Below are 25,091 nucleotides of genomic sequence, written 5' to 3' on the forward strand. Positions count from 1 at the left end.
TAATACCTAAAACTTGTAAACAGTTTCTTGAGATGAGTATGTCTATATTTATGACCAGAAATGATTCTTATGAAAGAGATGAAAGTTATGAGTGCCGTGTTAACAATGCTAATGGCTTTCTTAAACCTTTTCCCCTATTACTAACTTTATTTACATTTCTACATCTAAAACAATGATGTGATATAGGGGCTAAGGCTTTCTTTCTTTGTGTAGGTTCCATTATCACTGCTGTAGTGTAGTTGTTGCAATGCTCAAGAATACCGTAACGCTCACAAATCAGAAGAAAGTCAAGGCGGTCCCTTGTTCTCATGATAACAGATAATCGTGAGGAGGAAATTTCAGGCAGGGTGCGCAGAGATGACGTCCAGTGACGTAAGTAGTAAATCGCTGAATGATGAGTTCAAGATTGCGGGTTCTGTCATGGAATTACCGAGGAATGGCTGGCCTTTATCTTAGGAAGTGACCCACTCTGTCGTGCATCATGCGAATATAAGATTCTAAAAGCATTCCGTGCCTGATAAATTAAAAGAACGTTTCTTACCACATTTAGAGTAAAAACTTTATATTCAGAACGAAAGTGGTAAAACAGGTAGGATTATAACGTAAAAACAACCGTGATGGCAGAAGTGAAACCACTGGAAGAACAGAAGGTAAACTTGATGAAAAGATGAACTGATACTGAAGGGAAAGAGAACAGAAGATAAGAAAGAACAGACATGTTCACATGTATTACTAAGGAAAATGTTGAAAAGCATATATGCAATCAAAGCAGCACTTCTCATACGCTGTGTATCTTATAGCAGCACTAGTACAGACGCTGTATTTTCTCTTTTGTGTTCAATATTTCGTTGTTTATAGGTTTCAGTTTTCGTTTGGAGAATTTTTTTCTGTGACTACCTGTGTGCAGTGTGCAGTATGAATGTACTGTGCAATGCTCTCTCCCCCCTCCACTTACACGTTTGATTTTTAATATTTCATACACAAAATGGGCAAAATTTAAAAATTTAATACGCTGGCACAATCTAGTCACTAAGAGTTATAGTCTTGTGTTAAAGAGTCAACACAGTAAGTCAATTATTACAGTTAGGAACTGTATAAATGTCTGGACACAACATAACACCCGGCGCACATAATTACACCAAAAGTACTCAGACATTGTTGAGAACGAAAGCATTCAGCAACTTCCAACAAACTTTACACACAGTTTCAAACCTTTGTGAAACTTTTTTTCTCGCTAACAGCCCCTTCACAGAATTATGTAAGGAAATGAATTATCACTTTCTACATTTTTGCTGTTCATGGAATAAAATTGCAGCATTAGGCATAACGCTGTAATTTATTACTTCTTTACTACTGTTGTGTACATAGTTCCGCGTAGTCAGCGCGTACACAACTTTCCCACTAGAGCACGCCCACTAAGCACAACAGCGCAGGCGCAGCGCTCGTCCGTCTCCGCACTACGAGATGGCGCTGCCTTAGAGACGGACTAAATTCTGCTTCCGCTGTGTAATGCAACCAATGAGATTGCTGCTAACGTAGAACCTTTTCTCCTCGCGGATCACACTCGCGCAGTGATACCTGAACGCGCGAGGTATTATAACGAGTGTACAGACCTCCGATTAGTCAGTCTGCATTTGCCTGCACCAGTCTGTACCAGTCTGCATTAGTCTGTACCAGTCTATAGTCAAGTTTCAGTCTGCGCCTAATAAGATTACCATATTCCTGTACATAGCCATGAAGATAAATGAATAGACACTTTGTCAAGTATCAGAGATATGTGAGAATAAGATTTATGTACCAAGACCAAAGGAGCTTCAGATTGTCAATTGTAAACAGCCTCCAGAATCAAGTTACGTAATGTCTATGCTTTTTATTATTTTAATAAATGTGTGTGAAAATTAATCAAGTTCTGTTTAAAGTTTGTCACCGTCAATCTGCTACTCTAAGTGTGCAAGTGGCATTTCTATCGTCTGACCTAACGGCAGAAGATAAAACACGCCACGATAAGACCACGAGACATATTGCTGACACTCGCCTACTTCGTTAGAGCGACAAGTCAAATAATCTGATGGTGTGTGTACCGAAGGTCTTACAGTACGCACACCGCAACTACTAACTCCATTCGCAACACATTTTGCAAACAGTACCCACATGTACCACTGAATGTACTTCCAAACTTATATAATTGTATGACAGATCGGGAGATGTGTCATTTTATACTTTGGAGTACGATTATTTAAAGAATCAGAACTGGTGCGGAGGGGTGGGGGGCGGGGGAGGGGGGGGGGGGACGCAGTATTATTTTAAACGTTGTTCACAAGTGGGACGAATGTGCATGTCTCTTCTTCATCCGCAGATAGTGAAAATGCATGAAGGAACTCACACGCATAGACTTGCGGTAGTCTAGTATTTATTAGAGGAACGCTTTACAATGATCGCCAAGTCCCATCCGCTGGCGGTCGGTTTCGAAAACTGACATATTTGGCTTCCTGGGAATGTAGGGTGATTAACTCTCGAAGGCTCCTGATGAAATCTGCGATGTTTCGGTTTGGTTTCTGCAGTGATTTACATAGCGTGCTTGCTCATGCAGCTCAAATGTTACATTCACCGCGTGATTAACACGGTTATTGTCGGGAAGTTCTCCTGTTTAGTACCCATCCGCTGGCTGTAAAAGTTTTCTGTGCCGTGGCTAAGTATAGCGCCGGTCACAGTGGTTAACATCGTTAATAATTGTAATGTTTATCGCTTTATGTGTCCAGCATCAGTAACAATTCACCATGCCATCAGGCTAAGTCATACATACAATTATTATTGTAGTTTCTTTGCTCTAATACTTCACATACGCATCGTTGTAATTTATCCTTTCTTCCAGCTTCTGATACCCTGTTCCCTTTTGTTCTTTCTCTTGCATATCCTATTATTAACGAAAAAGTGATTTTTTATTCTTCATATGTTTTATTATGCTCAGTGCCAGAGTATTAAACTGAATGAAAGGAGTCAGTTCGCCGACTAGTTGTCAACTTTCTACTTCCACTCCACATGGCTACTCTGTAAATCACACTTAAGTGCCTGGCAGAGCTCTCATCGAATCATCTTCACACTAAATTTCTATTATTCAAGTCTCGAACAGTGCGCGGATAAAAACGAACACCTACATTTTCCCCGGGCGAGCACTAATTTCCCTTATTTTATTATGATGATCGTTTCTCTCTGTGTAGGTCGGCTTCAACAAAATATTTTCGTGTTCGGAGGAGAAAGCTGGTGATTTAAATTTCGTGAGAAGACTCCGCCGCAACGAGAAACGCCTTTGTTTTAATGATGTCCACTCCACATACTGTATCATGGCCGTGATACTCACTCCCCTGTTTTGTCGATAATACAAAACGTATTGTCCTTCTTTGAACTTTCTCGATGTACTCCTTAATCTCATCTGATAAGGATCCCAGACCACGCAATAGTGTTCTAACAGAGGACAGACAAACTTAGGTAGGCAGTCTCTTTAGCAGATCTGTTGCATCTTCTAAGTATACTGCCAATCAAACACAGTCTCTGGTTAGCCTTCCCCACAGCATTTTCTGTGTGTTCTTTCCAGTTCAGGTTGTTCTTAATTGTAATTCCTAGGTAATTAGCTGAATTTACGACTTTTAGATTTGTTTGATTTATCGTGTAATTGTAGGTTAACGGTTTCATTATAGCACTCATATAGATGACCTCACACTTTTCATTATTTAGGGTCGACTGCCAATTTTCGCATCATACAGATATCTTATCTGAGTCATTTTGCAGTTGGTTTTGATCTTCTGATGACTGTAGTAGACGATAAAAGACGGCATCCTCTACAAACAACCTAAGACAGCTGCCCAGATTGTCTCCTAAAGTAATTATATAGATAAGGAACATCAGAGGGCCTATAACACTATCTTGGGGAACGTCAGAAATCACTTCTGTTTTACTTGGTTACCTTCCGTCAGTTACTAAGAACTGCGACTCTCTGACAGGAAATCACGAATCCAGCCCCATAACTGAGACGATATTCCATAAGCACGCAATTTCATGTGTTGCTCGCGGTACCTTAAAATATTTGGCTAACAAACCTAAAATAAAAAAAACGACATTCCGTTTGTAGAGACGGAGACTGACGTGTTGTACTGCCTCGTGATGACTGGGTATTGTGTGATGTCCTTAGGTTAGTTAGGTTTAAGTAGTTCTAAGTTCTAGGGAACTGATGACCACAGATGTTAAGTCCCATAGTGCTCAGAGCCATTTTGACGTGTTGTAAATTGTTATTTTTTTATTTTTGACTCAAATTCTTTTTTATGATACGATGATCACGGGTTTCGGCCTTTAGACGCCATCTTCAGATGCTGTGGGCGGCGTCGGATGAGCAACTACAAGTGCAGGACATGCTGGCTCCGACTACCACCAAAAGTGCCGACCCCGTAGAATAAATTGGCAGAAGGCGAAGGAGGAGAACAGGAGAAATTTTTTTGGATCAAAGAAGGTACATCAAGTCATATTTTCCTATATACGCCACTATTCTAGCATCGTTTTAATTTTCATGTCTACTTTGCTGCCGCAAAAACTATCTGTAGTTTCCCTTTAGAGATTTAAACACTGGATGTAAGCATTCACATGTATAATGCTTAACTGGAATTAGTTCATACAACTGGCATATAAAAACTAGTCTGGAACAGACGTTTTATGTCTGAATTTCGGCGTTAGCTTTCAGATTACAGACTGTGAACAAGTTTGACGCACGCAGTGGATGAAATTAAAAGACTTAACAAATCACGAAACACCCGTAGCAAAATCCAGAGGAAAAATTCTTTTAAAATTACCTTTGCACAAGAATTTGTATACAGAGCGAATATCCGGAATATCAAGGGACAGTGGCAGCAGCTGTGAGACAGCTTGACTCAGGAGAGGTTCGACCGGGTTTAACACACCCTTTCTAGCGACTCAGTGCGTGCATCCAGATCAGAGGGGTTGCCAAGTCGTACTGACAAGGGGGCTCATAGTGCCACGTTCTTTGTAATTTTGACTCGATAATGTAATCGCTGAAATAACATCATACCCTCTCTACTGGTAAAGTTTCATTTCGTTCCCTCCTCCCATTCTGGATGCTTCACTTTTTCTTTTCTTCAGGCAATGTACATGCTAGCCAATGGCCTTGCTGTAATAGCAACACCGATTCTCTTCAAATCACCGAAGGTAAGCGCTGTCGGGCTAGGCTAGCATTTGGACGGGTGACCGTCTGAGTCTACCGAGCACTGTTGGCAAACGGGGAGCACTCAGCTCTCTTGAGTCCAGTTGAGAAGCAACTTGATTGAGAGGTAGCTGCTCCGGTGACAAGAACTGACAACGCCCAGAGAGCAGTTTGCTGGCCACATGCCCCCCCCCCCCCCCCATATCCGCATCGCCTGAGGATGACACGGTGGTCGGTCGGTACTGTTAGGCCTTCCGAGGGCTGTTCCTGCAGAGAGAGAGAGAGAGAGAGAGAGAGAGAGAGAGAGAGAGAGAGAGAGAGAGAGAACATGCTGCTTGCCAACTATATTCCTGTCTTTTTCTACGTGCAGAATCCAACCTGTTTACCAGTACTGTTTAGTTTAACTTCTTATGGAACTTGGAATCGTTGAAGAGTTTTCAGTTTTCGCTAGCTCCAGGTCGGTGGGTATTATGCACCTCATAGAGCATTCAGTGCACAAAAGTGGGACAAAACACGGAAACGCCGCGAAAAATGCGTGCTTGAACATACTGGGTGTTCCTGTCCCATGATGTGGTGTGCTAAGTAATGACTGATATGATTGTGAATTATTAATACAACACGCCGGCCGTGGTGGTCTAGTGGTTCTAGGCGCGCAGTCCGGAACCGCGGGACTGCTACGGTCGCAGGTTCGAATCCTGCCTCGGGCTTGGATGTGTGTGATGTTCTTAGGTTAGTTAGGTTTAAGTAGTTCTAAGTTCTAGGGGACTGATGACCACAGAAGTTAGGTCCCATAGTGCTCAGAGCCATTTGAACCATTTTTATTAATACGACATTTTCCATTGGTTAACATATTTGAACTATATTTGACCAGGTATTTGTATTTTTGCGCAGGTCCGGTTTGATTGAAGACCAATGTTTTGTGTGATATCATTGTGATCCAGGGCATCATGCTGACGAGATGCCTAACCGCAATGCTGTACGGAACCTCGTCACCAAGTTTCGAAAGGTTGGTTGGTTGGTTGGTTTTGGGGGAAGAGGCCAAACAGCGAGGTCATCGGTCTCATCGGATTAGAGAAGGACAGGGAAGGAAGTCGGCCGTGCCCTTTCAGAGGAACCACCCCGGCATTTGCCTGGAGCGATTTAGGGAAATAACGGAAAACCTAGATCAGGATGGCCGGACGCGGGATTGAACCGTCGTCCTCCCGAATGCGAGTTCAATGTGCTAACCACTGTGCCACCTCGCTCGGTCAAGCTTCGAAAGACCGGAAGCGTTCATATAGCTCCAAAATCAGGCAGCACATCCACATCCACATCAGACGAAAAGGTGGCGGAGGTGGAAGACACGATGCTGTAAAGTAAAGTTCTGCAGGCCCACGTGTCAGTTCCGTTCACAAGATTCTCCAGGCCTCACTGTCCATTACATCCGTACAAAATGTGCGTGAACTGAGACACACCGATCGCCCGGCGCGTGTAAACTTTTGCAACTGGTTTCTGTCCTTCCTGCAAGACAATGGTGAGGGGATTCTTGATGCAACTTTTTTCCCGGATGAGGCATGGTTTCACCTCTCCGGTTGCTTGAATAGCCAGAATAGTCATGTATGGACCACGGAGAATTCTCATGAATTTAATATGTCCTCACTGCACGATCATTAAGTTGGTGTTTGGTGCGCCGTGACTCGTAAACGCATCATTGGGCCGATCAGAACGGCACTGCACCTGCATTCTGGAGCCCTTCCTAGGTGTACTGAATGAGGGCGTTATTGAGAATGCCTGGTCCGAACAGGATGGGGCGACTCCACATACCGCCCACAAGGCGATGAACTTTTTAAAGGACATCTTCGGTGACTGCATCATCTCTCGAGGGCTCTGGCCTCCGCGTTCACCCGACTTGGCCCCAACAGGTTACTTTCCATGGGGTACGTTGAAGGGAAAGGCCTATGAAGGCAATCCGCACACCATACAAGAAATACAAGCCGCACTGACACTTCGCATTCGGAACACCACTCCCGATGTTCTGCACAACGCCTTCAAGAACATGCAGAAACGTGTGCAACTGCGTCTTCAAGTTCAAGGGGATCACTTCCAGCATCTGTTATAACTTCCATGACGTAAACATGGCAAGTTATGAACTGCATAGTTACTTATTGAACACCCTGTAGATGCAGATGCTAGCCGAGCCTCTAGCTGGCGGCACCTGAGTAATGTTCTCAGTACACTGCAAGTCTCAGTCGTGGTCAGTTGGAGAAGGATGGTAGGATTCCTCAGCAGTGGACTGTTTCAGGAAAAGTGTTATCACTGGGCTAAAGCGATTTATAGAAACCGCGGAAATTTTCCAGCAGGGATCCGAACCCCACTGCTCTCGAATACGACCCTCAAACACAACACCGTCGCGATTGTCGGTTGTCTGGTGAACACTCCTCCCGATCATTTGTGCTGCGCGCTTTCCACCGATCTAAACAGAACCGTGTGTGCTAGGGCCTTTGTTGGGCAGGGCTCAGTGGTACCGTGAAGCGAAGCACATGTCGTCGTGGAAGTGAAGGAAGTGACTCCTGCGTTCGGCCGCCGGTCATCCGAAACGCGTGGTACCGGGCAAGACACGCGCCCGCCTCGCCAGCCGCGTGGGATCGAAAACATTCAGCGGCTCGGCACGGCACGCTGTCTCATAAATATGTATCCAATTTATCAATATTCATGTTCCCTTGAAAACAAAGTATCAGCACACTCGGTTGGCTGCCCTGCAACTGTGAACAGCCGCGGAAACACGCTACTAAATATGGAGGACTAGCGGCCGAGCGCAGCACGCGCTACGGAGGGCGTCACACACCGCCTGCATCAGACGATATGTGACAGGATATAGCACACGGCCTGCTAAAAGGCGGGGGACGAAGGGATCACCGGTACAAGTTGCACGTCCTGTCGTGTATCCCACGTGTAACGCGGTTAAAAATCTATCGTGTACGGCGCTGTTCGTTATTTGGGAGTTGTGTGCATAGATATTACCAGAACTAATTTTTTGTCAGGTATGTGTCGGCGGTTTATTCGGGTTTTCAGAGTTTTCCCCTCGCTCCCCATCAGTGGCTATAATTGACTCCACAGAGCTGTCATCGTACAGAGGCTGGGCAAAATTGTGGAAACAGCGAGAAATGCATGCTTAGATATTAATGCAGATGTTAGCGCAGCCTGCAGGTGGTGCTGTTGTATTTGAGCACGAACTGTACCTGTGCAGTGTCCTCAATACGTTGCAAGAGTCCGGCGTGGTTAAAACAAAGTGTAGTTGTGAGGGCATTAGGGGGACCTAAGTGAATTAGAACGTGGGCAAATTGTTGGTGCTCAGATGGTGGGTGCTTTCGTTACCAACGGAGCCAAAGTGTTCACTGTTTAAAGAGGCACAGTATCCAAGATTCATACTGCATACACGGTGTAAGTAGGCTGTTTAGGTTTTTATGTTGGTAACGCCATGTAGTGTTCTGTATGAAAATCACTGACTGTGCTGTGTGCAGTCTGTGGCTGGTTGGCATTGTTGGAACATTCGCTATTGTAGTGGTGGGCAGTTGGATGTGGACGGCGCGTAGCGTTGTTCAGTTGGAGGTGAGCCGCCAGCAGTGGTAGATGTGGGGAGACAGAGGGCAGAATTTTGAAAGCGGACGACCTGGACGTCTGTCCATCAGAAAGAGTAAATTTGTAATATTGGATATCATGAACTGATATATATATATATATATGACTTCTGGACATTATTAACGTAAATACATTGTTTGTTCTGTATAAAAATCTTTCATTTGCCAACTATGCCTATCAGTAGTTAGTGCCTTCAGTAATTAGAATCTTTTATTCAGCTGGCAGTATTGGCGCACGCTGTATTGCAGTAGTTTGAGTAACGAAGATTTTTGTGAAGTAAGTGATTCATGAAAGGCATAGGTTATTGTTAGTCAGGGCCATTCTTTTGTAGGAATTATTAAAAGTCAGATTGCGTTGCGCTAAAAAAATATTGTGTGTCAGTTTAGTGATGATCAGAATAAATAAAGAGACAAATGTCTGAGTACATTCAGTTTTGCTCAGCTGTTTCAAAATCAAATAGAGGTTTTCCAGCACTGCCGTTTATAAAATTTTTCTACGGGGATGTTTCAACGGAAAGGGAAAAAGCGTCATCCGCTAAGTCAAAACGCGAACGGAGGTGTGTACTGAGTGATCACGACAGACTGTCATTGAAGAGGATTGTGATGCAAAAAGAAAAGGGGGACCACAGCTGCGTTAGTCACCGCGCAATTGAATGTCGCAGTCGTGAACGCTATCAGCATCAAATTAACACGAAGGGAGTTCCATAAGCAAGGATTTGCACGGCGGGCTGGAATTCCAAAACAACTTGTCAATGATGCCAACTCCCGTAACGGGAAAACGTGATGCCGAAGCCATAAAACGTAGACTGTGGAGCAATAGGACAAAGTCAATAGGGCGGATGAGTCTTGTTTCACACTATTGCCGACATCTTGTCGAGTTTGCGTCCCATGACTGAAACATGGTGGGGGCAGCCAAAGAAGCCGGTATAGGCATGTGTATTCAAATAGATATATGTAAACAGGCAGAATACGGCGCTGCGGTCGGCAATGCCAATGTAAGACAACAAATGTCTGGTGCAGTTGTAGCAATGTTGTTACCATGGCAGATGATCAAGGTTTAACTGAGTTCGAACGTGGTGTTAAAGTCGGCGCACTAGCGATGGGACACAGCATCTCCGAGGTAGAGATGAAGTGGGGATTTTCCCGTACGACCATTTCACGAGTGTACCGTGAATATCGGGAATCCGCTCAAACATCAAATCTCCGATATCGCTGCGACTGGAAAAAGATCCTGCAAGAGCAGGACCAACGACGATTGAAGAGAATAGTTCAGTGTGACGGAAGTGCAACCCTTCCGCAAATTACTTTAGATTTCAATGCTGGGCCATCAACAAGGGTCAGCGTGCGAACAATTCAACGAAACATCATCGATATGGGCTTTCGGAGCCGAAATCCCACTCGTATACCCTTGGTGACTGCCCAACACAAAGCTTTACGCCTCGCCTGGGCCCGTCAACACCGTAATTAGACTGTTGAAAACTGGAAACATGTTGCCAGGTCGGACGAGTCTCGTTTCAAATTATATCGAGCTGATGAACGTATACGGGAATGGAGACAATGACACGAATCCATGGAGCCAGCATGTTAGCAGGCGACTGTTCAAGCTGGTGGTGGCTCTGTAATGGCGGGGGACGTGTACATTTGGAGTGATATGGGACCCCTGATACATCTAGATACGACTCTAACAGGTGACACGAACGTAAGCACCCTGTTTGATCACCTGCATCGATTCATGTACATTGTGCATTCCGACGGACTTGGGCAATCCCAGCAAGACAGTGCGACACCAGACACGTCCAGAATTGCAACAGTGTAGCTCAGGTACACTCTTCTGAGTTTGCACACTTCGCTGGCCACCAAACTCTCCAGACAAGAATATTACTGAACATGTCTGTGATGCCTTGCAACGTGCTGTTCAGAAGAGATCTCCAGTCCCTCGTACTCGTGCGGATTTATGGACAGCCCTGCGGAATTAATGGTGCCAATTCCTTCCAGCACTATTTCGTGAGTGGCAGTTCTGCGTGCTCGCGCGGACCCTACACGACATTAGGCAGGTGTGCCAGTTTTTTTGGCTCTTCAGTGTAAGTATTGTCAGTATTCCATGGGTCCCATGATTGCTCTGCAAGATTGCGTTACTGCAAAGGATTGTCTGATCATTTTGAGTGATCGGGCCCATCCCATGGTACAATATTGGTTCTCCAACGCTGATGCTGTGTTCCAAGACGACAGGGTTCCTGCTCACACAGCTCACATCGTTCTGGACTGGTTTTGTGAGCATCAATGTAAATTTTAAGATCTCTCCTGGCCGCTACAGCCTCCAGACCTCAGTACAATTGAGCCTTTGTGGTCTACTTTACAGATAAGGGTGTGTCATCACCAACCACCTCCTGCACCGTTACCTGAACTTGCCGCTGCTTTGCAGGAAGAATGACATAACCTCTCTCTCTCCTCCCGCACGGGCCATGAAGGCCCAAAGGTACCGACTGGCCGCCGTGTCATCCTCATGCCCATAGGCTTCACTGGATACGGATATGGAGGGGCATGTGGTCAGCACACCGCTCTCCCGGCCGTATTTCAGTTTCCGAGACCGGAGCCGCTACGTCTCAATCAAGTAGCTCCTCAGTTTGTCTCACAAGAGCTGAGTGCACCCCGCTTGCCAACAGCGCCCATCCAATTGCTAGGGATTAGCCTAGCGGTCTAAGGCCCTGAAGTCACGGACTGTGCGGCTGGTCCTGGAGGAGGTTCGAGTCCTCCCTCGGGTATGAGTGTGTGTGTTTGTCCTTAGAATAAATTAGGTTAAGTAGTGTGTAAGCTTAGGGACTGATGACCTTAGCAGTTAAGTCCCATAAGATTTCACACAAATTTGACATCCAAGTGCTAGCCCAGCCCGACGGCGCTTAACTACGGTGATCTGACGTGAACCGGTGTTACCACTGCGGCAAGGCAGTTGGCAAGAATGACATCAGATTCCCTTGAAAACCATACAGTCCTGAAAACTATACAGGAAGCAGGACTTCTATTTATTCTTTCCGAGGTGGCTGGAAACTGTTTTGTATGCTAACGAGTTTTCTACCACGTACTAGGCGTAGTGATGTGCAGTGTTTGTAGTGTTTCCATACTTTTGTCCAACCCCAGTACATCGTTGCATTCCTATGTAGACAGAACATGTGACATCAGCACGCGCAGGAATTGGCAGTTGAACCTGAATGTAAACAAATGTAACACACGTCTCGTAACTAGGGGAAGAAATCCACTACAGTTCGATTTCACTGTTAGTTACAAACCCCTGTAAATAATAACTACCGCAAGAACACAGTCCAGAACGACCTAAAGTAGAAAGACCACAAAACAATTAGTACGAAGAGCAGACGCTGTGTTGCGATTCATAGGAAATGAAATGTAATTTACCAACGAAAGTAGTGGATTATAAAACACTTGTTCGGCCGACTGTTGAGTACTGCTCATCAGTGTGGGACTCTTACCAGATTTGTTTCATGGAAGAATAGAGAAAACCCGACGAAGAGTGGTTTAGTCGGTGTGTGAGCGGTTAAGACGAGGAAGAAAGTGGGAAACGCCAAAAGCGAGGCGTTACGCATCGCGAAGTGATTTACTACTGAAATTTCAAGAGATTAGGTAGCGGGGGGAGTCGGGCAATAGATTATTTCATCCGACACTCGTCTCGAGATATGACCGCAACAGGAAAAAATCACGAAATTAGAGCTAATGTGGAAGTTTACCGACAAACATTATGCCCAAATGCCATTATCAAATGGAACTGAGGAGGGGTGAGATGGTAGTGGTACCAGAAGTACCCTCCACCATACACCGAAAGATGGCTTGTGGACTGTAGATGTAGCAGATTTGCGAGAAATTTGTTTATACGGCTGTAATGTCGCGTCGAGATCGAGGTGTTTGCTGACAGAACACTACGTTACCTGGATAAGCATCGAGGAAAGAAAATTAGCGTGATGTTGAACAGTTATGCCGGAAGGCACGTAAATGGTTCAGTGCCAATATGGGAAACATAGATGTAGGCTGACTTTCACTGTAGCAGAGGCTGCTAATACGATATTTAAAACGAATGATTGGCCATAAGTATTTTAAACCTAGAAGCTGGTCAGAGATGGCTAAGGTCTTGCAAGATCAGTTGAAAGGTACGCACAATGTCTTGAAAAGAGGTTGTGAGATGAATTCCAACAAAAGTAAAATAAGGGTTATGAAACGTAGCCGAATTAAATCAGGCTGTATCGCGGGAATTAGACTAGGAAATGAGACACTAAGTGGCAGATACGTTAAGCTGTTTGGCAGCACAATAACTGCCGATGGCCAAAGTAGACAGGATACAAAATGCAGACTGGCAACACGTAGAAATGCTTTGCTTAACAACAAAAATTGATGCACTGAAGATTTTCTCTGCTAATCTTGTGATTTGATCTTTAAGGAAGATCACTAGCTGTACTGTATTCTCGTTGAAGAAATGGTCTCGGTATTATTCGAAAATAATTTAGATAAGCCACTCTTATTTGCTATGCTTCCTTCTTTCTATTCATCCCTCTTCTTTTTTCTGCTTCCCCTTTTGTGTGTGTGTGTGTGTGTGTGTGTGTGTGTGTGTGTGTGTGGACCCAAACGAATCGAGAGAGGTTTCATTATTTCAACCAGAAGAGTCACTTTCGGCTAGCAAGCATTTCTTTCATCGTTGATCCACTGCGACTGACTTTGTTTTCATACGTCTACGGTGCAGGACTATCCTTGTGTTCTCCTGTTCGCCATATCAGCACCGTTTAACGAATTCGTTATCGAAGATGCAATGAATTCTAACCTTCCATTCTCCTAAATTCACTAATAAAGCAATTAGTTGTGTGATGGTCAACAGGAAGATGATAGTTATTAGCGTCAGTCTGCTATTCGCATTATACGTCCTCGTCTCAAGTAGCAGTTACACATCGATAGTAGCAGACCCGCACACGCACTGACGGTATAAATTCGTTGACCTCTGGCGAGGTCTACCTCTCCCCGTCTGTATCACGTTGCATAGCTTAGCTCGGCGGGGGCGGCTGCGTGTCGCTGCGACAGCCGCACGCCGACACAGACCCGCGGTGGGTCGGTAATTTAATCTTAGCCACGCGGAATGGGTGGCGTGGGGGATGGGCGAGAAGGCTGTGCGCTAGGGGTTTGCGGCCACCGCCTGATTGCATACCCGCGCGCCTGACGCCCGCTCTAGCGGCAGTAAGCCGAACCAATAGATACGAGGCGGCCGCCGCCAGCCAATGGGAGTCGCGTAGCACCGCGCGCTTCTCATTTGTCAAAGCCGTCTCCTCGCGGCCGCGACAGCCGGAACTGGACTCTGGGCGCAAAACAGTGGGGTGGCAAGGGGATGCTGCGGCTGTTGCGAATTCAGCTAAAACATAAAAAGAATAATAACGGCCTGAAACAAAGCAAAGGCCTCGGGCCCTAGACTGCCAGCGCAAATCGGCCTCGATAATTAATCAGTCTACCCCCGGACAGGAAATTCATCATGCTCCAGCCGAGTGGGTTCTACTCCGTGACGGGATGGCATCGCACCAAAGTTAACTTTCGTCTGTTGCCGCAGATATTAGGTTCAGTAATTGCGAGGAATGACCACGACTTTTAAACCAGTCTTGAGGTGGTACTGAAGTTGGACTATTTGATTAAAAGTACCGATACGTGGCAAAAAGCTTTTGAACCTTCTACTGAACTCAACTGAGCGATGTCTGTCCCTCCGGGCAGGCACAATGGGTCTGCGTCACTTAGTGTCAACGGAGAGAACTGAGAGAGCTTGAACTAAATCCGTGTATAGGGAATGTATGGCCATTCGTTTCCCAGCCGCTTGCCGCTGTCTAGAGTTCAAGATCGGCTGAAATCGCGTCACACGATGTTTCCCGCCATATTCAACGTGTACGTCGCTCGTGTAATTTATTTATTTATTGCTTATTTAGCCTGACCAGATCTTGCCAGAAGCAACACATACCAAAGACATTACAGAACCTTTCCAATACTAATAATAATGAAACAAATAATAATAATAATCTGCATTTAGAATGATGTAGATTAGCTTAGCACAATAGAAGCCATGTTTGGACTGTAGGAAGTATTGTGTATTTTCGTGGACTTCGTTTTGAATAATGCCAAGACTTCAAAGTGGAAGCCCTAACATCTATGCTATGTTCTTCTTTTTTCTTTTACACGATTCCTTCTAAATGTGCACTGCACTATTGTAACAGATAAACATCTAGCATTTCCCAACACACAAGAAACGTTTTCTTGCATTGTCACCATTTTGTCAATGCACTCCACTCGTAACACCAAATGGTGAGCACACTGCAAACTCAGTGAGTTTACGGTTCTATGGGTGCATCAATCACATTTTTACATGGGGTACTTTGGAAAATACAGAAGTTTGAAAAGAAATGAATCATATATAGCAAACCTGAATTTTACTGTTATTGTCGTAATGTTGTATATCAGCGACACATTTAAAACGGAAGTGACGCTAAATTTCTTTTGTTTTTGCGGAGGGGGGAGACTAACATGCGTCTCGCTCCAGACACCGAAACTTTGATACGTGACTGTCTACTTCATTCAGTATTAACTGTCGGAGGGAGTTTGAACAGGCAATGGCTATTAAGACGTACAGGCACAAATATCCTATTAGAAATATTGCACAGGTGCTGTGTGTGTGTGTGTGTGTGTGTGTGTGTGTTTGGGGTGGGCGGCACGAAACCAAATCATTGCTGAGTTAGACCAATAAATTAATACGCAAAGGACAACAGAATTTTAAAGTTTACTGTAAGAACCATTTACCAGATACTTTTGTTATCTACGGCAGGTGGGGGTCCGTTGCAAATGTCAGCGACAGAGCGATCCGTTGAGATGCGGCAGGGCTCAGTTTTCGTGTTACATAGCCGGCTAAAAGCCACCGATCACGAACCAACCAATGGGGTACGCCAACTCAGAGAGGCGAACACAACGCTGAAAATTGTTCTGCGGGGACCGACAGGAAAACGTTTCTGCATGATAACTGCGGCAGACGTTTTTAGACCTGGGAGAATCTTGGCGAATGGAAATTACTCGAGTGCGCTGTAACGACACTGATTTGGGTGTGTCAGATGCATTAGAGCGAACAATGAGCAACCGTTATTCAGCTTGCTTATGGAAGAATGAGAGCAAATTCCGGCTACAATAGGAATAGGAATTGTTCTCCCAAAATTAACTTCTGCAGTAAGAGCAAGAGGAGGCCCCAAACGACGTTAGTCTTACTTGAGGCAACGTCGTCCCCGAGGTTACGAAAAGAGCCAGACAAGGCTGATAATGAATTCATCTGCTCTGTACTGAAAGGCTTGCGTACTTCAATACTGTTAATGTGCATTCGTTTTTTCCGTGTTTTTCGGTTTTGTTTAGACTCAGATGCCTTCATAAAGGAGTGTGAACACGCACCCAGGCAAGGTATGCCCGTGCTCCTCGACAGTTCAACAGTACATTGATGCTGATGTTGTGGATTGTTCAAGTAGATTCTGGATTCATGAATGTATTGTGATTTTTTTAAAAACTTACTGTGAGTGGCTTAAATTTGTAACATCATACAAGTAGAAACCTGTCATAAAGGTAAGAAAACATTTAAAAGCGTTGACCTTGAGAACCGAACAGGAACACTTGGTTGGTTGGTTGTTTGGGGAAGGAGACCAGACACAGGAACACTTTGAACGTGGCGGTACAGAGAAGTATTGAGTCAGATGGGCAAAGCGGACAATTAATGAAGAGCTATTGAATCGAACTAGGAAGGGAGAAAATATAGCAGAACTTGGCTAATAGATGGAATCAGTTGATAGAATACAACCAGAGGTATGGAGGAATCATCAATTTGGTAATGGAGAGAACTGTGGGAGTGTTAAAGTTGTAGAGAGCACCACGGGATTGTTCAGATGGATGGAGGTTGCGGCATTTTACGCAGAAATGAAGAGACTTGTACAGCATAAAGTATTGTGGAGAGCTTCATCAAACCTGTCTTCGAACTTAAGACGATAACAACACCCAATACGAGCTATTTTGCCTCATAAAACAAGTTTCTCCCTCTTGACAGAATAATGGCGCACTTCCTGGATATCTTGTACAGTTGGTGTTCTTGGAGCTGACAAAATGATGAATATCTGGAGAGGGCACATACTGTGTGAAAGTATTTGGGAAAACATTGTGTTTAGCCAGTGGCAAGAGATATCTTCAATCCCATAGTTCAGAAATTACAGGGTGCGTTAAAAGGAATATACGTATTTTGAACGCATTTATTCACTAAACTGTAAGGAATACTACTATGAAACTTGGAACACATATTTACGAATCTCTCAAGTTAAGATTACAGATGTTCAATATGTCCTCCACAAGCAACACGGATAATATCACATCAATGCCCGAGTACCTTCCATGCTCGGGTAAGTATGTCCATCGGCACTGATGTAACGGCAGTAGGCCTACGGATCTGGCTCTTCTAGACTCTTCTAGGTTCTGTAGTAGTGTTGGTGAATAAACGTTGTCCTTAACGAAACTTCACAGGAAGAAGTCACAGGGCGTCAAATGCCAGTGAACGCGGAGATCAGCTGATCTGTTCGACGACCAATCCAGCTGCCCGCTGGTTTCGTTCAGATATTCACGCAACTGGCGACTCCAGCGAAGGGGTGATCCGTCTTGCTGAAAAATGAAGTTATTCTTGTCCAGCCTCGAGACAACCAGTTTTGTAACATAGCAATATACTGCGGATCGTCAACCGTTCAAAAATGGTTCAAATGGCTCTGAGCACTAAGGGACTTAACATCTATGGTCATCAGTCCCCTAGAACTTAGAACTACTTAAACCTAACTAACCTAAGGACAGCACAGAACACCCAGTCATCACGAGGCAGGTAAAATCCCTGACCCTGCCGGCAATCGAACCCGGGAACCCGGGCGCGGGAAGCGAGAGCGCTACCGCACGACCACGAGCTGCGGACGATCGTCAACCATGTTTCCATAAAAGAAGAATGGGCCGTAAACAGACAAGTGCAATATCGTACAAAACACATTGACTTTGCGTGAATCTGGTAATGTTCAGCGTGTTCATGTGGGTTCTGTAGACCCGTAATTCGAACATCGTCTTTGTTTACTTCCCAACCAAGGTGGAAAGTCGCTTCGTCGTTGAACGCGATGCGTTGTGCAGAAGTGTTATCGTTGTCCATAGCACTTCGAGACTTGTCAAACACTGCCGCACGTTTGCGTTTGTCGTCATGATGTAGAGCCTTAACAGCTGTAATTTGTACGGCTCCATACACAACTGACGTCTCAAAACACGTCAAATTCTCGTTGTAGGCAGCTGTAAATCCCGACTGGCACGAAGAGTTGATTTTGTAGGATCACGTTGGAAAGCGGTTTGAATTCGTACGACATTTCTGTCGGAAACGCGAGGGCTGTCGTAACTCTTTTCTTTACATAAACAAACTCCCGATACCATCTACCAGTGTTCCATCCATGGGGAGGATCAACCTGAAACGTCTTTGCACTGTAATCATAATATTACACTTCGCAAATTCGAGAACACAAAATGATTTATGCTGCGGAGGAGCCAGTTTGCAACATACGACTATAACCTAGCAAACAGAAGAATACCGACATCTAGCGGCAGTGAATGACAACGTATTCGTTCCCCCAATAACCGAGCCGTGACGGAGCTATCGATAGTTTTCACAACAAATACTGTGTAACGCGTACATTCTTTTCGAAACGCTCTGTGCTATCGCTGTGGATCAAGAACGAAGAGAAAATTAAATTGAGACACACTTGTCTCAAGAATGTCGTTTCTTACGGTTATTGGCTACTATTAGCTCCCAGCTTAATTAGAGAGATCAGGGTTGCTTTTCAAACAGCGGCGGTCGTCTTTGAGCTCATAAAGGCAGCTATGGGTGGGAGAAAAACGGGTAAATGGGCGCGTTAAACCACGGCGCCAATAAGTGGCGACGATATGATCCACGTCGTGAACGTGGAGACTCACACCACTGTGGGATCTAGAGGCTGCGCGTCTGTTTAATCAATATTGACTCCGCTTTGCCGTTAACAGAGGCGTGAGTATCCGCAGGTGAACAGAGATTAAAACCGTGACGTGATGGTTTCGGATCAGATGGATTCCAGCCGTAACTGACCTTCCTCTCTCTCGTTCGTTTTTTTGCTCTTAACTTATTTTCTGCCGTAAAAATTAATAGGACAGAACAGACATCAGTGGAAAAATGAGAGAGAGGAAACGAGGGAGACAGAGAGATAAAATTTTAGGTACATATTTTCCAATCAAAACTTTTGCGCTACGGCTATGAAAGGGGTGAGAGACCAAAACTCCGGAAACAAAAATAAGGACCTCCTGGGACGAAACACTGGCCTTTCACTGACGAATACCTGCAGATAGGAATTTTTCTAAGTAAGTAGTCTAACAATTGTGTAAAGTTGCTGCATCGATAATTAATGGAGCAGTTAGTAAGATTGGTAAATCTGGCGCCAGTGTGCTGCTGTCAAGCACTAGGGATATGTAAACGAGAGAAGGAACTCTTGGTTCTTCTTTATTATTTAAGAGCAGCGAACGTTCCGCTAAAGAGCTTCATTTTTTCTCTTTCCTAAGCGAACGTCGAAATACTCTCTGTGCTTTAGGTAGTATGTGTAGGAGGTACTACAGAAAACGTATGCAATCCATGCTATGATTACGACACTTCAGATACGCAAGTTCGTCCCTCACCGGTACTACCATGGGTGTCTTAAGACTTACAAGACATATTTTCAGTTTAATCTATACGCTGAATTGTCGGGGGACATTCCAAACAAAAGCTACTCACAAGGTCTTGAGTTCCCAGTCTCAACGGGTAAAGGCGTTTTGATTCTGATTATAGCTTAAAGTCTCAATTGTAATTTTGTGTGTTCAATCGATAGAGGGACCTGAAATTAGTCTGGTGTGAACCTGTACTGTGTATAGCGCTGTGAAGTACGTGGCAAATGTATATCCTACTGTAACAATCAAGTGGCTTTTCCTGTTCCATTCGCATGTGCAGTTGAGGAAGAATGATTGCTTTAAAATCCATGTGGGTGCAATAATTAATCTATCTTAGCCTTCGTGACCCGTTTGGAAGCTATACATAGGAAGGTATTCCTATTTTCATCTCTCAAAGTTGATTATATGGTTTTCTAGCTAGGCTGTCTCAGATTGTTTGTGTCTATTTTCAAGAATTTGCGAGTTCAGTTCTTTTGGCACCTCCGTGGCGCTCTCCCATGGCTTAAACAAATCTGTAAACATTCGTGCTGTCCTTATTTGTATAAGTTTCATAAACCCTATTTGGTATGGCCCTCACACATTTGAGCGATATTGTAGGATGTAAGCAGCCTCCTCTGTAACCTGACTTTCTCTGCCTCGTGATGACTGGGTGTTGTGTTATGTCCTTAAGTTAGTTAGGTTTAATTAGTTCTAAGTTCCAGGGGACTGATGACCATAGCTGTTAAGTCCCATAGTGCTCAGAGCCATTTGAACCTTTTTTTGTAACCTGACTGCACTAGAATCCTGTCAAAGAACCGAAATCTTCCACTTGTTTTACCTAAGACTGAGCCAATGTGATCGTTCAACAATCTGACAAATCCGAACTTTTAAAGCAAGTTATCCATACTAGCATTACCTGGAAATCTTATCAAGATCAGATTCAATATTTGTGCAGCTCTTGTCAGACTGTACCTCATTAAAGGTAACTGCATCAGCTGTAAAAAAGTGGGAGGTTGCTATTAATATTGTCTGCGAGGTCGTTCGTACACAATATGAACAGCAAGGGTGCAAACACACTTCCCTGGGGCCTCCTGAAGTTACTCTCCATCCGAGATAACATGCTGCTTCCTCCCTAAGAAGAAATCCTCAGTCAACTCACAAATTTCGGTTGATACCCCATATAATCGTACTGTTGAAAATAAGCGTAGATATGGTATTGAGTCAAATGATTTTTGGAAATCGAGAAATACTGCATGTACCTGATTGCCTTGATCCATGGTTTTCAGAATGTCATATGACAAAACCGCGAGTTGGGTTTCGCATTATCTGTGTATTCGGAATCCAAGCTGGTTGTCACGGAGGGGGTCATTTATAAATTTAGACAACCTTGTCTATGGGGTACAGGGACCTGGTGCTATATTTAGGTTAAAACCAACAGTCGAGATCGCAATAATATTTCTTTATTTATCGGTTTCGGTTCATGTTAAAACCATCTTCAGAATTTTTGGCCCTCGGTTTTCTCGTGATACCACGATCGTACACTGTCAGTGTACGAGAGCTGTATCACGAGAAAACCCAGGGCCAAAAATTCTGAAGATGGCTTTAACATGAACCGAAACCGATAAATAAAGAAATATTATTGCGATCTCGACTGTTGGTTTTAACCTAAAACGGGGTCGTTTAGCTCAAGGAAAGTAATAGCTGAGGATGAAAACAGTTTTTCCAGTAGCGACTGAGCACAGATGTGTGGTGCATTTTGAGGTCAGCGAGGCGCGCCATAGAGGCAGTTCTCACACACTGCTGCAGGAAACGCAGATTACACTTCCGGTGTTACTGTCTTCATCTTTCTTCATCCTCCTCCTCGTTTGCGTTTGTTCTGCATGGCGGCGGGTTTCGCTGTTTTTGTTCTCTGTTACTTTTTTTATATGAAATTGTGCCAGATCGGGTTGCACCCCAGAGATCTTGAGATCTTCGCGTATGGTGTCAAGCCGTCGCTGTTTAGGTCGTCCTACTGGTCCTACTGGCCGTTTACCTTTCACTCTCATATCTGAACGAATGTTTGGCACTGTTGCTGCGTCTGCTCTAAAAACATGTTCGTAGCATCGCAGAGGGCTTTCTCTAATCTTGTCTGCTGCTGGCACCACTCCATACAACTTTCAAACTTCACCATTTATGACATGATCGTGCAGTGTTAACCCGGAAGTCAAATTTAGCATCTTTGTTTACGTGGCGGCAAATCGTTGTTCCATTTCTTTTGTTGAAGGCCAGCATTCAGAACCATGCAGTCCAATTGAACAAATTAGAGGTCGCTGTATTTTCGACTTGAGCCTGTCTGGATTCTTCTAGCCACAGAACGCCATCGAGCCATATGGTACTCAGCCTGTTAGAAATTTCTGCTCTGAGATTTCCATAAAGGACAGTGGTCGAGCTCAGGTACTTGAAAGTCCTTGTTGTTTAGAGGTCAACACCTGGTATTCAAAGACATTTATATCTGTGGTGAGACACTTCATTTTCTCTATGTTGAGTCGTAGACCTAATTCTTTAAGGCGATTGTTCCAGGTTTGCACTTGACGCTGCAGGTCAGTCTCATCTTCAGAAGCCAATAGCACATCATCAGGATATAGCAACATTCAGCATGCGGTTTTCTGAAGATCTCTTCTGACAGTATCCACGACTGTGATAAAGAAGAGATGCAAGCGAGCAAATATCTGATGTACTTCTACAGAAACGGTTATCTCTGTCATTAAACGACCTTAAGCTGTACATCAAACCGGACTAGTTTGAAGTTGTTTTTTCATGTGGAACACACGAAATTACACGCAAGACATTTGTTTATAATACTAACTCTAGATTCCCCCTACCTCTTCAGCGGAACCGCGCACTGGCATTGTCGTGGAACGACAGACGAAAGCTGCAAGAGAGTATAAAATCGGGGCCCAGTGGAAGACAATTAGATACATGTGGGAGTCCCTCGAGGTTCGGTATTCTGTCCCTTGCTGTGCACTATGTTCACAGAGGCCTTGCCACAGTGTCCACGCGCATAACTTGCAGTTTCCGCCAACGACATGGCACTATTTACGCTAAGCATCAGCGCCCAGCTTACGCAGCACAGACTACAGTCAATCTCCGAAGACCCTGTGCGACGGACGGCGAAATAGAGGTTCGTCTTTAATACAGCGAAGAATCGAGCATTCGCTGGAGATAGCCAGTCCCCACGGACTTGAGGCAGGTAGGCAACCTGAGTAGAGCTATTCGATGAGGAACGAGTGACAAGTAGCCGGACGTCACTATCGACAGGTGTCTAACAAGGAGCCAACATGTCGAAGAACTGAGAAGAAAAGCGACTGGAAGGCTGCGCCAGCTACCACCGCTAAATCCGAGTTCACACTCCCACAGGACATTGGGGCTGTTTTGTGGAAGTTTTGGAGTACAAAACTGTCGTCTGGGGAAACGCCGTCGACGCAGACTTCGATACAGATAGTGCAAAATCGAGCCCTCATACTGGCTTTGCACCTACCTAGGGGCTTCCAGACAGTGTACCCCGATTGGGTAGTCTCCGAGAGAGGTCTAGGCGACCGGCCCGTGACTTCCACGAAAAATGAGGGGTCACAGAACCGACACGCCCGCATCAGAGAGAGCAGCAAGGTGCAGCACAACAAGGCCTGCAAGTGGCCACTCCAGGTAGCGCATAAACATGTTCTTGTGACATACCAAACCTGCAGCGAAGATCGGGAGCAGCGGAGTCCGCGTTCAAAAGATCGAGAAAGACATTTACAAGAGCCACCTGAAGGTAATAGGTAGTCAGCTTGCTGGAACATCGCATTACCTGGACGATGACACCCGACTGACTGCCCTAAAAAGGCTCAACATTATAGCAAGGTGTATTTTTCTGGTACTCACCTCTGACTTCCCCTTGAGGTAGCAGAGCTCGCGATGGGCACCTGACGAGTGCCACTCGATCCTCTGCAACAGAGAAAAGAAACCATACTGTAGCCAGCCAACAGTGATGTTCTGACAAGAGAGAGCGCGCATATGTGTGTGTGTGTGTGTGTGTGTGTGTGTGTGTGTGTGTGTGTGTGTGTGAGAGAGAGAGAGAGAGAGAGAGAGAGAGACAGAGAGAGATAGATAGATAGAGAGAGAGAGAGAGAGAGAGAGAAATCTAAAAACGAAAAAATAGTACTTTATGAAAGCCATTAAAACAACGAACATTGGCTTAAAATAATTTTATCCAATAAAGAAAGTGTCATTGTACTTTCAATAACCATAGCGCAGAATACTATGTGAATAACAATGGAAGAATGACATATCCTTCTGACTAATTACCATTTTTTTTTTTAGATGTCGACTGTTCTAACCAACGCAATTTCTGTTCGTGCTGTAACATAATGAACTATAATTTGGCGCCGACTGTCACATAAGGAGGTTAATAATACACCATATTAGAAAATAAAGAGCAGAACCTGTTATTGAGCGGCTATAAAAAAATAATAACACTTAAGAGAGGCTCTACTCTTTCATATATTTACGTTCCTTCCTGCTTCTTCTTCTCTAGATTAGTAACACACGCTCCGATATTTTTCGATGACGTTTTGGTATACAGGTGGTGAACGAGTTCCCATCACATTCGAATCCAGTAAAAGATACGTAACGCCAAAGAAAAACAGGACACAACTATAATTCTATTCCGATTTTACAATCAAAGATCCTCTTCATAGATTAATAGCGTCATCTTAAGAGAAATGTTTATTCTTCAAGAAGAAACTTATCGATATTCATCATGTAGATGAGAACAAATATTAGCAATCTGTAGCAAATGTATTTTTATTATTTTTTTCTGCCGAACGTGTTTTACCTGTTTGTGTTAAGCATCATCTTCAGTGCTTCTATATAAGCAATTCATAATTTTATACAACTACTGAAGACGTCTAATACGGCTGTGGGAAACTGATGTGGTAAAACAGTAATAAACACAGAGTTGCAAAAGATAGAATCTACGTGATAGACATTAAGTAACGAGTAGCTGATGGAGAATGCCTGCAAGTATGAACAAAATAAGAAACTTATTGTTCGTGCTCATAGCAAGTTTGCGCTTTCTCCCGACCATTGGCGCTAATGAGTGGCTCTTTCCATACCGGAAGTTCCTTGCTTTCAAATGTACTGCGTCAGTTTAGATATGCAGCCAATGTGCATTACTGGCCGTTAAAGCTGCTACACCAAGAAGAAATGCAGATAATAAACGAGGCCGGCCGGGGTGGCCGAGCGGTTCTAGGACTACAGTCTGGAACCGCGCAACCGCTACGGTCGCAGATTCGAATCCTGCCTCAGGCATGGATGTGTGTGATGCCCTTAGGTTAGTTAGGTTTAAGCACCTGTAGGTGACTGATGACCTCAGAAGTTGAACCATTTGATAAACGGGTATTCATTGGACAAATATATTATACTAGAACTGACATGTGATTACATTTTAACGCAATTTGGGTGCATAGATCCTGAGAAAT

At 44.4% G+C, this 25,091-nt stretch overlaps 1 protein-coding gene across 1 annotated transcript in view; it reads right to left on the reverse strand.

The window, feature by feature from the left end:
- Positions 1-25,091, reverse strand: part of LOC124799122 (semaphorin-1A) — a gene marked incomplete at its 5' end in the record, with an annotated part of 341,830 nt that overhangs the window by 36,116 nt on the left and 280,623 nt on the right. The window contains one exon of the mRNA XM_047262659.1: positions 23,494-23,556. Coding sequence (XP_047118615.1) covers positions 23,494-23,556 — 63 coding nt within the window. The remainder of the gene's footprint in view (positions 1-23,493; positions 23,557-25,091) is intronic.

The sequence above is a fragment of the Schistocerca piceifrons genome, chromosome 5 (genome assembly GCF_021461385.2).
Source record: "Schistocerca piceifrons isolate TAMUIC-IGC-003096 chromosome 5, iqSchPice1.1, whole genome shotgun sequence".
NCBI classification, from domain to species: Eukaryota; Metazoa; Arthropoda; class Insecta; order Orthoptera; family Acrididae; genus Schistocerca; species Schistocerca piceifrons.